The sequence below is a fragment of the Ursus arctos genome, unplaced genomic scaffold (assembly GCF_023065955.2).
Source record: "Ursus arctos isolate Adak ecotype North America unplaced genomic scaffold, UrsArc2.0 scaffold_16, whole genome shotgun sequence".
NCBI classification, from domain to species: Eukaryota; Metazoa; Chordata; class Mammalia; order Carnivora; family Ursidae; genus Ursus; species Ursus arctos.
In genome coordinates, this window is record NW_026622830.1 from 14,359,985 (window position 1) to 14,376,237 (window position 16,253).

At 40.1% G+C, this 16,253-nt stretch overlaps 1 protein-coding gene across 3 annotated transcripts in view; it reads left to right on the forward strand.

Moving 5' to 3' along the window:
- Window positions 1-910: 910 nt before the first annotated feature.
- NCOA5 (nuclear receptor coactivator 5) overlaps window positions 911-16,253 on the forward strand; it is a 29,916-nt gene continuing 14,573 nt past the window's right edge. Inside the window, exons 1-2 of one of the 3 annotated variants that reach the window (XM_026503637.4) lie at window positions 911-1,070; window positions 12,536-12,602. In XM_026503637.4, coding sequence (XP_026359422.1) covers window positions 12,565-12,602 — 38 coding nt within the window. In that variant the 5' untranslated portion in view covers window positions 911-1,070; window positions 12,536-12,564. The remainder of the gene's footprint in view (window positions 1,071-12,535; window positions 12,603-16,253) is intronic. The other 2 variants (XM_026503639.4, XM_026503638.4) reach the window with 2 other exon arrangements.

Below are 16,253 nucleotides of genomic sequence, written 5' to 3' on the forward strand. Positions count from 1 at the left end.
AGTAGGTGTATAAATCATAGGGCCACCTAGTAGGTGTATATAAACATTCAGTGAGCAAATGAGTGAAGGGGTGAGCAAATGAGTGGCTGTCAAAGAAATCTGACTTCCCATGCATTCTGATTCCACAGCCACCATTTTTTCTTGGCATGCACTATTCACAAGGAGAAAAGCTAGACTCCCGCCGGGTCTGAGGCATTTCCTAACTAATAAAAAAGCCTACCTGATTCATATAGCGATAGCTGTGATTAATAAAGTGTATTTACAATTGTGTGAGCAAATTCCATTCCCTCTGACAAATTATTCTAGAGATTAAATGAACAATACAGCATTTTGCATGCTTCATAATCAACAGTTACATTCTGCGAAATTTATTTCTGACATTGAATAAACATTCCAGGAAGAAATAACTCGAAAAGAACCTGTGACTATATCACCAGAAGCCTTTTGCCCCTTGTCAGCGAAACGAATAGGGCACACAGCCTATTTAAATGTAAATTTAAATAAAACGTTTTTTCTACCTCTCTGCTCTCTTTGTTCCTTGGGATCCGGAAGTTACAGGAATATATACACTATTCTCCAACACACACACATCCAAAGGTGTTTTGTTTTCTGTTGCGTTTTATGAAAAACTAAATAAAAGTATTTTAGGATTTGAATGATCTATTTCCACAGTTTGAATGGAAGGAAGGCGCTCCGAAAATCAGAAGAAAGGCGAAGCCTTTGGGGTCGGGGGACCAAGCCAGAACCCATCCTTAGCCGCGGACGCCGTTACTAGGCAACCCCTAGCGTCCTCAACGGCCGCCTGGGAGCCACTTCCCCGCCCTCATTGCTAAGGAGATCGACGCCCAACTCAGCCCTGCCGTAAACCCACGCGCTCTTGCGACATTGCCGCGCCTGCCGCTGCGTGCGCGCCCTCTGCCCCCACTCTCCGCCCCGGCCGCCATTGCCTCGTGCCCGCGCCGGTCGGTTGGTGGCGCCTTTGTCCTACGGCGGGCAAGTGGGCTGAGGCGGAGGCGGCAGGGGCGGGCCTGAGGCGAAGGAGCGGCCGGGAGCCCGCCGCGCTGGTAGCGGTGAGTGCCGGGAAGCGGTGGCCGTCCGCCGAGGAGTGGGGCTCACGGCAGGCGGTTGAGGGGGCCCGGGCCGGATGGGGAGGCTGAGGCGGGAGGGCCCGCTCGACGCGCGGCCGTAACCGCGGCCTCGGCTCCTCGCTGGGTGCGCGCGGAGCTGCGCATGCCCGGTGCGGGGCGCGGCCTCTGGCTCCCGTCAAGCCCAGGCCCGGCCAGCTGGGGCGGCCCGGGGTGGGCTCGAGTCCGGGCGGCGCCGGACCGCGGCCGCCTGTCTGTGCGCGAACCGCCGACAGTAGTCCTCCAAGCTTGTCTGTAGGGTAGGCCTGCACACCCGCGTCCCTTTCTCTAAATGGTGAAGTCGCTCGCCCGCGGGTCCCCAGCGAGTCGGTGGCGCAGGCGGATTCGAACTCGGAGCGAGGCGTCCCGCCCTCTCTGGGCGTTCTACTGGGCGTGCAGCGCCGTGCGGCGAACCGAGCGCTGCCTCCCCCCGTCGCCGCCGCCCCGCGGCCCCTTGACAGCATCTTCGAGGCGTCTGTCTCCTTGTCGCGTGATACCCCCACTCATTTTATAACGCGGACCCCAGGCCCCGAGGATGGGGAAAGAAACTGTGTCCGAGGTTACCGCGGAAACTAGCGTCAGAGCCAGCGCCCCAACCTGCTGGCTCTTCTGTCTCCTGACCCAGAGCACTCGGCGCTCCCGACGACCGGCCGGGGGCTTTTTTTAGGACGGCGTTTCCCAAATTTCAGTCTCTCGCGTTGCACCTTTCTGTCCGTGTACCTTCTGTGCTGTTATTTATTTACCAAATGTTAATTTTTTTCTTTAAAGTGACTTCTTTTTCCTTCTTAAATACATTTGTTTAAGGTGGAAACGTAAATCATAAGCCGTATAATGGAAAGCCAGTTATTTTTCTAATGCTCATAAAAAATAAATACCTGTCTATTAAAATAAACAGTGCGTCCTTGTTCCTCCTGAAGTTATTCTGCGTTCCACGCTTTGGGAAACGCTGCCCTAGGAGTATGGGGTTAATTGTCGTCCTGGCTTTCGCTCTGTGCACAGAATTTTTCCCTGAGGCATAGCGGATTCCAAGAAATGCCCCAGGATCTTCGGGGATGATGATATTATAAGGCTTCTTCGTTGTAAACTGTTCTCATTATTGACTTACAAGCAATAGTCCCAGGGAACTGCAGGAACTGTCAGCTCAAGTGCGCCCGGTGTGCCGCCTCAGTTTTCTTGTTGCGTTGTGGCATGGTAACCACCTGACAGTTTCTGCATACGACGATGGAGCAGTTTTGGTTTTTGACAACTCTAGATTTAATGTTTTCTGTGTGAGTCAGTCTGGGTGTGAAGACTAACTTTCATGTTGCCTTTTTCCAACCAGTAAAGCCCAAGCTTTTGCATTGTGGGTATTGGAGATCACTTGGCTATTTAACATCTGTTTCTTATATTCTAGTTTCTTTGCCTTTCTTTTAGCTCATCTGTCACCCTCCAGGTACTCTTTGAAACCTCTGACATGTTCTTTTAACCTAAAACATAGAAACTGTGGTTTTCCTTGTGGAATGTGCTGGAGAAACCATATTTCAAGGCCCAGGAAGGAATTTTTCTAGGTGCAGGTTATTCAATATCGCATGCCGGTGCACACCACACATTTAAAGAAAGCATTAGGAGCTCCTTTCTCCTTGCTAGATCAGATGCTGCCAGTTGGTGAATTGTTGAATAAAACTAATTAGGTCTTTCAAAAAGAAAGGGAGGCATTGACAGATTAACTTATTTATGTAAACAGTCTGTTCTGTTTGTAGTCCGTTCATAAACTGTTTTTGTTTGTGAGAGAGTAGATTTATTTTAATTCATTGAAAGGAAACTCAGAAAAGTCTGCTCAGGCCATTCAGGTGTTTCCTAAAAAGCTGTTTAAAAAAAAAAAAATCCACATTCCTTGGGGTTACCTTGGTAAGAGCAAAGTGTAGAACTTACATAAGGCTAAGGTAATTTTCTTCACATTTCTCAGCATCAGTCCGTTTAGAGAAGAAATGAGAATTTTTTACTCAGGTCTGTTTCAGAACTTCAGCAAATGGAGCTTCAGTCTACCAGTGCTCAACAGCTAAGTCCTTTGGAGAGGTTTTAGAAGTGTGATAAAAAAAAAAAAAAAAAAAAAAAAGTGCCTCGTGGTTTGAAACTTCATTCTCAATAACCATTGCAAGCATTCCATCCCTATGGCCTGCAGATGGCAGTGCCTTTGTATGGCTTGTTACTACTGTGAGAAGTATTGGAATTCAGTTGTGCTTTTAAGAATGAGAAACCTGTGGAGGAAATGTATTTAATATTTTACTCCCTTCAACTATCATTGTTTCTTTGTTTTTGAGTCCCCACATAAAGGATGAAATGTCTATTTCTAAACTCACTATTACTCTTAATGGTAATGATAACATACAACCATCATTGCATATGATTTACAAAGCAAGTTTACAGTACCAACTCATTTGCTCCCTCCAGTCATCTTATGAGATAGGTAGGCTGATATTATTAAATCTTTTTTGCTTATGAGGAAATAATGGCATAGAGAAGTTAGATTTTTTTTTGCTTTAATCATATACTTAGTAGAACATATTCAAGATACTATTGAAGATAGAAAGATTTTGTGGTCAAGCAGAATTGGGAAATAATGAGATAAAGAGGTGTCCTCATTCCAGAACTTTGATAGGCTAAACATGTGCACTGTAGAGGTCCAAGAGAGGAAGATATCATTGGTATCTTTCTCTTGCTATCCTCCTATATACATGTTTAGGTCCTAGTGTTTTCCCAAACTGACTACTCTTTCTGCCACACTCTGTTTCCTGTCTATACCTTGTGGTTTATTAATGATTACCATGTGTCTTGAGACAAGTGCTTTTAAAGCTCAGCGTTTTTGTGTGTGCCAGAAGATTTGTCCTGTGAATAGCATACACATTTGTCTAAACTATTGGCTTAAGCAGAGTTAAACTATCAAGAAGTTAAAAAGGGCAGTGACCAACAGAAAATCACCCTCTATGCTACTTGCATTAATGAGAAGCAGTAATGAAAGGATCAGGGTAAGGCCAATGTCTGAAGCAGCAGCACATTAGAGAAATATGAAGTATACTGACAGCTAAATATATAATACCAGCATGCCTGCTGCTTTTTAAATGGTGGTTTTATTACCACAGATATGAATATTTATAGGGATGGTCATTTTCATTCTTTATCCTATCACTAAAAAAAAACCAAAACAAAAAACAAGAGATAATAGGTCAACTGGACCAATTTTTTTCTTCTTTTTAATTTAAATTCAATTAATGAACATACAATGTATTATTAGTTTCAGAGGTAGAGTGCAGTGATTCATCAGTTGTACAAAACACCCAGTGTTCATTATCAATTTCTTTTATGTTAAGAAAATAATTCCCCTCAAAGAATCAGAACTTTTGCAGACCGTAAGACTCTTTTCCCTTTATTTCCTATTCAAAACAACAACATTTATTGTTGTTGACCTACGTAAAGACCGACAACTTTAGGCAAGGATCAGGGCAAGTTGAGTTGCATTGGAGAACATTTATAAAGCAGAATGTCCTGTAACTTTAACTTAACTATCTTAAGTGGTCCCCTGGTTTGGATCTAGAATGATTGAATTACTAAAGATTAGGTTGATCCTGCAGGTAGTGAGCAAGCTTTGGAGAACTTTACATTATGAGTAATTTGGCTTTAAGTGAGTATACTTAATTATGCAATTGGAGATTGAGATAGTAATAACATGTATTTACTATCAGAGATGATACAAGAAATTTATTTTTAAATGTCTCCTCAAAAACTATTCTTGATACCCAAAAGAAAAAAAATAGGAAAAATATGATTTCTTTCAGTACAAAAACTTAAGATTATAAACTGAGCCTTTCTTTGGAAAACTTACTTTCAGACAGCATCAGTCACTAGAACAGCTTGTTGAAAATACAAATCTGTATACAGCTCCCCAGCCCTTCCATCTGACCAGTCTCTGGAGGTAGGGGCTGGGGAATCTGCCTTTTAGAAGCAAGCCCTGCAGTTTTTATGTACATTAAAGTTTTGAGAACCCCTGATTTAGACTTTGAAAAATGAGTTTTCACTGGAAATAGAAGATTGAAGCAGATTCTAGTACTAATCTACTCATATCCTAGATTACTAATAGGAATTGGCAACTCTGGTTTATGGTTGGGTATACATTTTAAGCAAAACTGTAATTTATAAAATGTTCTTTGGCTTCATAGTTTGAACTAGAGGTAGTAGCAATAGTTAGAATATCTGTAGAGTTTTCAGTATTTTAATTCCTTCCATTCACATCCATAGGATGCTTTTACCTTCTTGAGAACAAAGAAAGCAGACCTACCAAAATTCCGTGGTCTGCTTATTAAATGTAGATTTCCTCCACTTTGCTTTTAGTGGCATGGATGTGAAATGGTATTGTGACCATTTTTCTCTTCTTGCAAAGAGACGCATTTAGATAAGAAAACTAAATGCCTCAGAAAAAGCAGGAGTTTTAGCCCCTGCCAGCAAAACAATATCAACAAGTCTGGTTGGCAGAATTCAGAGAACTTTAGTTGGCAGCTTGCCATTTATTAGCCAAAGAAGTGGATAATATGCTATCAAAAAGTGACAAGCTCAGTGGTTAATGTTTTTCTTGCTATTTTAAAACTAGGTAATTGGGAAAAGAATCTTAAGTTTTCAGGATACTTTTTAAATGATCAGATGAAATTGAAGAGAAGTTGTTGGTGCACATTCCTCCTTGGGGGCGGGGCCCTGACCTTATAATTGGATATTATTATTAGCTTTAGTACAATGGAAACTTGGGTTGATGATTCCATTTCCTTTGGAGGTAGCTGTGTGATTATGTTTTCTATACTGTTTTCAGGGGTTATACTTTGACAGATTTTTGCCATGGTCATGGCATTTTCTTTGTAACATTATGTTTATGGCTTATTACTCCTTGAATACAGGAGTTTAAAGAGGTTTCTAAATGGAGGATCTAAGTATATGTTGTGCATAAGCTAAAGGGATAAATGGATAATTCAGTTCTCAAATACTTGCCAAGAAACACCTGAGAAGCTTGTTAAAATACAGATTCCTAGGCTTCATACTCAGATTCTTAAAGTTTGAGATGGGGTCTGAGAATAACGTTTAACCATCTTCTTGGGTGGTGCTGATATATCTTCATTAAAGGAATGCGACGTGAAGAATGAAAAATGCATATATATATAAATGAGGAGAGGGGACATGGGAAACTGTTTAATGGGTATAAAGAATTTTAGTTTTGCAAGATGAAAAAGTTCTGAAGATCTGTTGTACAACAGTGTGAATATACTCAATGTACTAAACTGTCCACTTAAAAATAGTTTGTATGAGGGGCACCTGGCTGGTTCAGTCAGTAAAGTATGCTACTCTTGATCTCTGGGTCGTGAGTTCAAGACCGTTAGGTATAGAGCTTACTTTAAAAAAATAATAGTTAATATGATAAATTGTATGTTATGCGTCTTTTTATCACACTAATCTTTTTTAAAAAGATATTAGGAAAAACTAAGGAAGGGTGCTTGGTTGTCTATTTTCTTCCTGAACAGTGGGTTAAACTAATACTGTTGGTTATTACTGATTCTGGCCCTAAGTTTATTTTATATTCCTTTACTGAAGGTAAAGTCATAACCTTTTAAATATTTTTCTCATTCCTGTTCCCTTCATTATCAAACCAGTGATCCTCGAAAAACATTACTGTAGTTAATATTTTGAATGTCTTAGGTTTAAATACTCCTGCCCCGCTGTTTTGGATAATATACATACAGGAAGGCTTCATTAATTTAGCTTCACTGAGGCTCTATTATGGTAGCTCAGTTATACAGGCCCTCTTGCCACCAGTTTTTTCCTTTTCAGTAGCAAAGTTTTTTGTGACCTTTTTCTACCTGTGGCTTGCATCTGTAATTCCTCTCTTCTTCCTCTCCCCCTGTTCCCTAAACTCCCTATAGTATCTTTAATTATGTTCTTCTCACCATTCTTTCACCTTTACATGTGCTGGAATGACTTCTGTCTTTCTGGTAAACTATTCGTCCTTCAGGATTGTTTCTTTTAGGCCATCCCTGCCTCCTCCATGTCCCTCCTACCCCTTATTCTTTCCAGTCTCCTCTCTGTCCTGTTCCTCTCCCCTGTCACACATACATACACAATTAGGCCTTCATTATCTCTGCCGTAAACCCACTTCAGATTGTGATTTTCCGTGTGTATGTCCCGCTCTCTTTTATTAAACAGTGAACTCCTTTAAAGCAGAGACTTTAGCCTTGTTTCCGTATGTCTAAGGTGTAGTACAAAGCGTGACACATAGTAGGCCTAGAGGCATCTGATGAGCTGATTGTAAACTAACCTTTCAAGTGTGTTAATTTAGTTCTGTAAGGATCTCTACTTGTACAGTTTAGTTGAAATTTTACCTGTGTTAAAGAAACCTGTATTTTACATTTTTTGTAGCTTGGGCTGTTTTACTAGTTTAGATGAGCTCCATCGTTGTGAATCCGAATTAGTGAGTTTTTTTCTTAGCTGATGTTCTCCTTGAATCAGCATAACCAACACAGGTAGAATATCCATTTCTTCAGGTTCAGAGGACTCAAATGACTTGACTAACCATCCCCTGCCCCCATTAGGACTAGAACTCAGATACGCTGATCAGGCAACCTCTCTTTCCTCGAAAGAAGTAAAAAAGGCAGGAAATTAAATGTTGATAGAGAATTTTTGTCTGAAGTGTTGAATAGAATATCAGTAGCAAAGCCAGAAACATTGTACAGTTGACCCTTGAACAACGTGGGTTTGAACTGCACAAGTCCCCTCATATGTGAATTTTTTTTAAAGTACTGTGAAATCCTAACATTTTCTTTTCTCTAGCTTACTTTATTGTAAGAATACAGTATATAATACATATAACATACAAAAATGTGTTAATCAGCTGTTCATGTTATCAGTAAGGCTTCCTGTGCACAGTAGGCTATTGTTAAGTTTTTAGGTAGTCAAGTTTTTTGGCTGTGTGGGAGCAGCACTCCTAACCCCTGCATTGTTCAAGGGTCAACGTAGTTTGAGATGATAGAAATTGAAGTGGTAATTGAATAAGTAGGCTCTGCCCTGCTGGGTGTCTGGGGCACCTAAACACTGGTGTGACTGACATAGACTGGGCCTTTACCAGGTTCAGTCATTTTGATCACGGAGTCTTTAGCAAGCGTTCATAATGGAAACCATGTTTTTCCATTCCCTGTTGGGGCAGTATAGCATAATAGTGAAGCACTTTGGTGTCAGACAGATCTGGATTTGAATCCTAGCTCTGCCTCGACCATCATGTTACCTAAAATAAGTCATTTAATTTCTCTAAGTCTCAAATTTCCTCATTCGCAAAATAGAGATCATAATAGTACGTAACTCCAAGAGTTGAAGAAAGAATTGAGTGAGATAATGCACATAATGTCCTTAGTACAGGCTCTGGGACAGAGTAAGCATTCTGTAAATCTAAGTTATCATTGTTTCCCCTATTCCTGTACCTAGGGATAATAATCTAATACAGTTAAAGATATAATCGTTATTTTAATTAGAGAATGAAAGAGATAATCCAATATGAGGGAATGCATAGTTTTTAAAGTAAGCTTAAAGGATTGATTTAGAAACCACAAGCAGAGCATTCTCTTATCCCTGACTCATTACAGTATAACTCATTACATATCCCTGATGTTACAGTATTACCATTAAGGTTATCTTCATATAGTTTGAGAAGTCCAATCCTTTTCCCTCCTAATTTGGGGAGTTTAATGTGTGATAATCTCTTGTCAGTACGGTTTCTCAAGTGGCCTTATCTTTATCATCACATATTTCCAATTTAGTAATTACTGATCGTTAGTTGGTTCTCAACTAAGCCTTTGGAGAATTTTATTTCATTTATAATCACATCGAAATTGTATAGGCTTCTGGATTCTTTCAACAACCACTAGTCCACCAGTGGTACTGTCACTAAGTGCAGCGATGCTGCACTTTGTTTAGAATAGTCCTTACGGTTTTCCATTGTGATAGCTTGTGATAAAAATTGATTTTAAGGTGAAAAGAGTTTTTATGATGGTACAATTAAAAAATAGAACAAAGCAGTTCTTGGTACTATGAATGAAACATGCATTTTTATTTATAGCATTATACAAAGACCATTGTGTGAACCCTGTCTAGCATATTAGTCTAAAATAAAATTGTACATTAGGCATTGTGTCATTCTTTGAAATGTCTTTACCCCAATCTCTTGTGACTTAAAACAGCTCTGCCACTTCCTGTGTGACATCATGTTTTCTAGATTATTTTCTGGTCTTTTTCCTTTTATATAGATCCCATCAGTTGGTTTATTTTTCTTGTCTAAAAATCCTTAACCTGAAAAGTACTTTTAACTATTTTCAGAAGACCACTTAGAAGATATTCAGGCCAAGGTACCCTGTAGTGATGATGATTTTGAATGGCATTCACATTGCTAATATAGCTAACAAAGTATGGAGGTACCATCCAAGCAGAGGTGAAAGAGACACTGAGAGACTGACTTCAGGTCTTAAGGGCATTTGGCCAGGATGAGATAGAGCAGGAGGGGAAAGAAACATTAGAGCTCCCACTACCCTCTTGTTGGTTAAATTCTCTCCAATTATGGCTCCCTACGTGATGTCCAGAAAGGTACCCAAATTGTCTTTCCATCTTTTTTTTCTTTTCCTTTACATTAACATTATTTCTATTTCCTTGGCATAGATTATATATCTCTGTAAGGATTTAAGAAGGAAAAAATCCAATTTAACTAATTAATACAAAAGCCCCTTTTACCAGTCACAATATTTTTATTTTCAAACAAACCTCCAACCTCCCAGTTGATGGGTTATTAAATTACGTGACCAAAAACAAACAAACAAACAAAAAATTGGGACAGGGCAAGGGTTTTTTCCCCTTGACTCTTTAACTCTTTATTATACTTTGTGATTAGTTCCCTGAAGTTATTTGTACTTTTGGTAGCTTCTCTGTTCTTCCTGTATTTCTGAACTCATAGGTTTTCCACAAGTTCTGTGTGACCATGTGTTAGGATTTTTTTGTGTATCAGGATTGGTGGTGATGACAGTTTTGTGTTCATAACTCTCATTGACACCCACCCCCAACCCTCCTCTAACCTGAGCAGCCCTCTGGGGTGGCAATGAAACTATCAAAAATTTCCAGGTCTCATTTTCTCCATATCTCACCTAAGATGGAGGTATAAGGAACTCTTAAATAGAGGTGAATAAACAAATACTTGGCATTTAAGAAAAAAATTAAAATGGTCTGAGAGTTCTCTTTAAATTTTAAAGAAGAAACATAAGCCATACCATCCAAATATAATTGCTGTAGACTATTTAATGAAAATAGATGTCAGGAGGCAAATTATAATAAAAATGACTTAAAGATAAAATAATCTTGAATTTTAAATAATCTTTCAAATAATTGCAAAAAAATTTCACTGACTTCAAAGTAAAATATTTACCTCCTTCATTCTAACTGGAACCAGCTTTGCCCCCAAGGTGTGTAATACATGACTGCTTTGGTCTCCTCAGTCCTATATGTAGGTGCTCACAGAAATGGATATAATTAGGTAGTGTGATAGTCCTTTTCGTGTCATATGAGTGAATTATATAACATTAATAGAAACTTGCCAACTAAAATGGTACCATATGTTCTGTACTCTAATCTAAATGTTCGGGTCAAGTCAATGTTTAGAGAAGATTTCTTTATTCACAAGACCATTCAATAATATATGGAATCCTGCTGGGAGAAATGGTGCTTATTTAAAAGAAATCTTCGCACCTCTACCACCCTTAGTGTATTCCAGAGATACTTTGAAAACTACTTAAACATTCAAAGAGATGACATTTCTTTCTGAATCATAGTCACCCCATATTAGAGAGCAGTACACAGTGAGTAGACTAGGTCAGTAGGCCCTTCTAAACCTGAACTGATATTCTTCACAATAACATGTAAAAGAATTTATTACCTATAAGGCTTATCATTATATAATGTGCAGTTCAGATGTTGCTGAACTTTTAGGGTTGTAAGTGAAAGTGCTACTTGCCATACCAAAGCCATGGTCAGATATTACTGGCCAAGTCCTGTATAGACCTTATTTTCTGAATTTTTTAAAATAGAGGGATGATAGCATTGTGTCTACTTAACTGAAAATGTGAGAGGCAACTTAGGGTGAAATATGCTTCTCCAACTGTTTAGATTTATGTTACCTTTAGTTTATCAAAAGTCATTCTTCTGGATGCAATAGAAACTCTGACTTAAAATGGAACTGAAGATCATCGTCAGTTGAATAGGAACTCAAAAGTTGACAACATAGCAGCGTAAAGTCTGTGCCAGACCTCTTAAGTTTTTTGTTATTACTGTGATCTCTCACACCATAGGACTCCGGTTGGAATTTTTAAAATACATAATTACTATTTTAAAGCACTCTAATTATATGAATGCTTAATACCATTTAATGTCATTAGATACACTACTAATTTCTTAATATGGAACTGGGGAACAAAACTACAGTGCAGCAGGACAGTTTCATTTCTTCATTCACATTTATTAATCTTCAAATCATATAAAAATTGTCCTGTGTTATCTTTGGACATAGATTAGTACATTTCTTTAGGTATTTCATCAGTTCTCACTTATACACAGTGTTTTTATTATTCACTTCAGTTTTTGCAATGCAGATTTGTTTTGTTTTTAGCAAGCAGGCTTTAATTGCACAAGTTGGCTTTTCCATAAGTTTGTGTGATTCCACTGTTCTCCCGTACCTAGTTGTAAATGCCATGCTTCTCTAATGAAAACTTATGTGGAGTGTTTTACTACCTAATCAAATGCCAATTCTTATTCTTAAGTACTTAACTGTGAGGATTATAGTTGCTAACATGTAATATACTTTGTTTAGAAAAAAAAAATTTCTTTCCTACGTCTCATTCTGGAACATTCTATCCAATGGAATGCAACACAAAGCACATTAAAAGTAGGGCCTGCTTCATGGCATATTGGACATTTTAAGACAACAGAGCCCAGCTGTTCTTTGTAACATAAGATGGAATTATTTGCCTTTGCTCTTTTTTTTTTTTTTAAACTCTGTATCTCCTTTCTCCCACTCTCCTGCCCTCAAAAAAGAATCTTACAGCTGGCACTCCAAGAGTTTAGAAGGCAACCTTGTCTACTTTTGGAGGGGGCAGTTGTTGTAGAAAACTGAGGGACATTCCTTACCAAGCCATGACAATGTACTGCCGTAACTTAATAAAAATTGCCCAAGTGACAGTGTGTCTGCTGAATGGATTTTCTTACACCATCTGGCTGTCATTGTAGTTTTTTTGTTGTTGCTTTCATTTGAAATGTGCTGATGATTTTGTTTTTATTCCGTAGCATTGAACAGATGGGTTGATTATTCTTTTCAGATATTAATAAGGCAGCGGAAAGAAGAAATATGAATACGGCTCCATCAAGACCCAGCCCCACACGAAGGTAAAGTACCCTGAAGCAGTGAGTTACCTTGGGAGAGTTGGGCTCTGGGGAGTTAAGCCCAACTTCGTACATCAAGGGTCTTTTCTTCCCCCAACAAATCAGAAACGCTCAAGCAAACAATAAGAACATGAACTTTGTGTGAAGGGCCTTGCTGCTTTTTTTTAAAACGTACATCAGGAGATGCAGAGAAGCTTTGCGTTTTCGTTGACAAACCCAGCAAGTTCAGCTTGCAACATGAGTTGCAGGCGATTGGAAGAGGATAAACCTCTGTCTGTCCCCAGCTCACGTGTCCCTGGGAGCCTCCAGAGCAGGAGGAGTGCCCCAGGGTCGTTGGCATGTGCCATGCCGCACTGCAGTGGGCAGCAGAGATTCGACTCTTCATTCCAAATGGCTGCCGGTCCAGATGTTAACCAGGTTTATGGAAAGTGCTGCTTGAGAGATTGCTGCCGTGCCTGTGCTGCAGATCCCCTGTTTGCTCGCATGCTTGGGTTACCGTTTGAGGGGAAATAAAAAGGGCAAAAACACTCCAGCTCTCAAAAGTCTCCCTTTTTCTTAGCTTTTCTGGAAACAAAAGGCATTTCCCTAATATATTCTTTCTTCCAGTATCTACAAAAGAGATAGTCCTGGTGTATACCCATGAGACATGCATTAAGTTGGCCCCTTCTCTCAATGAAGAGCCTTATTAATGTTACCATTTACACTAAAGATGCGGTATCCAAACCAGCCCCTAACAGTACACAAGTGGATGCAGTGTGTGCACTTTTGTGTGGAATGCAGACAGATATGATCTATTTCATATCTGGTGTCTCTTCGTGGCCCAAATGGATACTCAGTATGGATTTTGCTTTTGCCTCTAAGTAAAAATATCACTTTTCCACAATAAACTACATACCTAAACTACGTACCGTGGTAGACTACGTTTCCTACAATGAACTGAACACTGCTGAGTACAATGAATCCTGGTCTGTACTGGTAGCTCCGCAGGTCACCTGGGATATACCCAACTAACTTACACGTAACATACAGCTGTCTTTCGAGACAAAAACACCTATATTTTGTTCCCCACTTATAGGAAAGAATGGCTGCTGTATGTCTGGTATATGTTGCCCGCACTTGGATGTGAGGAGTGCGTATTTCTGAGCTACCAGGAATAGACGAGAGCTGACTGCTCTGCAGAGTTCAGGCAGTCTGTAGCAGCAAGGTGGTGATTTCAGTGGGGTTCTTTGAGCACTCTGCCGGTGCAGAGGAGCTCAATCTGACGCCACGACTACAGCTACACTACAGCTGTCGGGTGGATGCCCTGGCTGTCCATTGGTCTCGCTGCAGAAGTGACCATATACATTGGTATTCTGTCTGTCCTCTCTTAACACCATAAGGAATGCCTGTAGCTTACAGGTAAATACTGTGTTGATTTTGTGGGTATGTGTGAGTATCCTGAAGAGCTTAAATGAATCCTGCAGAACTTCAGCAGTTCCATATAATGTCTGCTTCCATTATGCTGCATCAAACCATGTTGTAAATGTTGGGAAGTCCCATCTGTGTTGCTTCTCATTGCCCCAGTACACATGGAATACTGAGGGCTAAAAGTTTACATCTAATGGTCAGAATTAGAGGGCGTCCATTGGAAGCTGCGGTTTCCAAGTGGCTTGGAAGGAGGTACAGTGTGTATCCAGTACCCGTGGAGCTCTAATGCGTGTGTTTCTGAACTAGGTAACTTACCAGGAGGAGTATGGAATTTGTAACTATAATGACATTGGCTCCCCTAGTAAAATCCTCTCCCCTCTCTTGTCCCCATGATGCTTATAATCTCTGGATAATGTCTGTGTGTTTTTGCAGGCACCTCCCCCCCAAAAAAAATTAAAAGACAACAAAAAACAAGGCACATTGCAGAATACAGAGTAGTTCCTGTTCTCTTGATTTATGTCATCTTATTAATGATACTTAGCTAAATGCTTTTAACATTTCCAATTGATGATAGGTATTCAACAGACATTGGCCATGTTGAGGAAATAACCATCTCCCCTGCTTGAAATCCAATATACTTATTGCCAGGACATTTAATTAAAAAGATTAATTTCATCCCAACTTAAAATGCAACTCTATAATTACATCTGTAATGAAAGAAATAGCTGTATGCTTTTCTTCTTTTTTTTTAATAGTAGACCCCCCTTGAAAAAAGCATACAAACAATGTTGGAGGGGGCTTTTAAAATGTTCTCCCTACCAGAGACATAAATACAAATATGTCACTTTTATATACCTTTTGAAATATCACCTTCCCCAGGGCGCCTGGGTGGCTCAGTCTGTTAAGCACCTGCCTTTGGCTCAGGTCATGATCCCAGGGTCCTGGGATCGACCCCGAGGACCCCCAGTCTAGTCAGGCTCCGTGGTCAGCAGGGAGTCTGCTTCTCCCGCTCCCTCTGCCCCTCCACCCTGCTCGTGCTCACATGCACGCTCTCGCGCTCTCTCAATAAAATCTTTTCTTAAAAAGTTAAATATCACCTTCCTCAGAAACCATTTCTAAAGTGAGGTTGTTTGGGATGTGGATAGGGCACTAGCTTCCTGCTTTTTTTTACAATAATAGGAGGCACAGTTTGGGCTAATTTAATTTCCATCAAGAATCATTCTTCCCCGTTGGTGCTGTGTCCCTAACTGGGTTCCTCAGCATGTTATTTAACGTGATGAAGTGTCGTACAGTTATGCTTAATAAGGTTCAGGGAAGAAGGATGTTCACGTTTAGTAAGATCTGTTCTGAGCCCCATCTAACCTGAGCAGAGTCCCAGTTTTTTACCTTTAAGAGTAAAAATTTAAAAACTCTAAAGCCAGACCAATTTGAATATTATATTCAAAACAGAACACTTAACATTCTGATCATCACACTGATCATGTATTGTCTCTTATGGTATACCAATAGGGCAGAAGGAAAATGGAATAAGTAGGCAAGATGGATGAATAGTTAGCCTGGAAGAGGCTAATCATTTTTCTAAGGGTGAGCACTGGATATCACTCTTTGGGTACATACTTCCAGTCAGAGCCTTGAAGTAATTCCAAATATACCAGTCTGTTGACAACTGCCAAACTGCCTTCATTTGGCAACCCTAATCAGTTATGTGTCCCCAGCCATAGGGAATGCATTGTTCATGGGCGGGGGGGAGTGTATTTGTGGCAAATATTTTCCTTAAGTTGTACTTTTATGTCTTCACTGCTGCTCCTTTTAATTAAATTGTTTCTAAGCGTGCTGGCAAGACCTTTGTAACACTTTGTTTTGCTGGACGTTAACCTTGAGTGTCAAAACGCCTAAGTATCTTTGGGAGTTTTCACAGGATTATCACCTCTTCAGATGTCTCTGTAAGCCACAGTTCTGCTGGCATTGCTCTCTGTTCAGTAATGTGCCTCCCTAATGACTCCAGCTGTCAGTGTGTAATTCTGACAATATTGGTCCAGCCAAGCACAGAACTCTACATCAGGGATCCCTGCTCTGGATCAAATTTCGGCCTGAACTCTCATCATTTAACCCTTGGACCACTTCATTGGACTCTTGAGTACATCGCTTAGTTGCCATGTAAGTTGTCTAGCATTGGTGCTAGGCACTGGACCTTACCTTCTTCAGAGACTGGACCGTGATTCTGGTTGTACCTCAGATGTTCTCAGT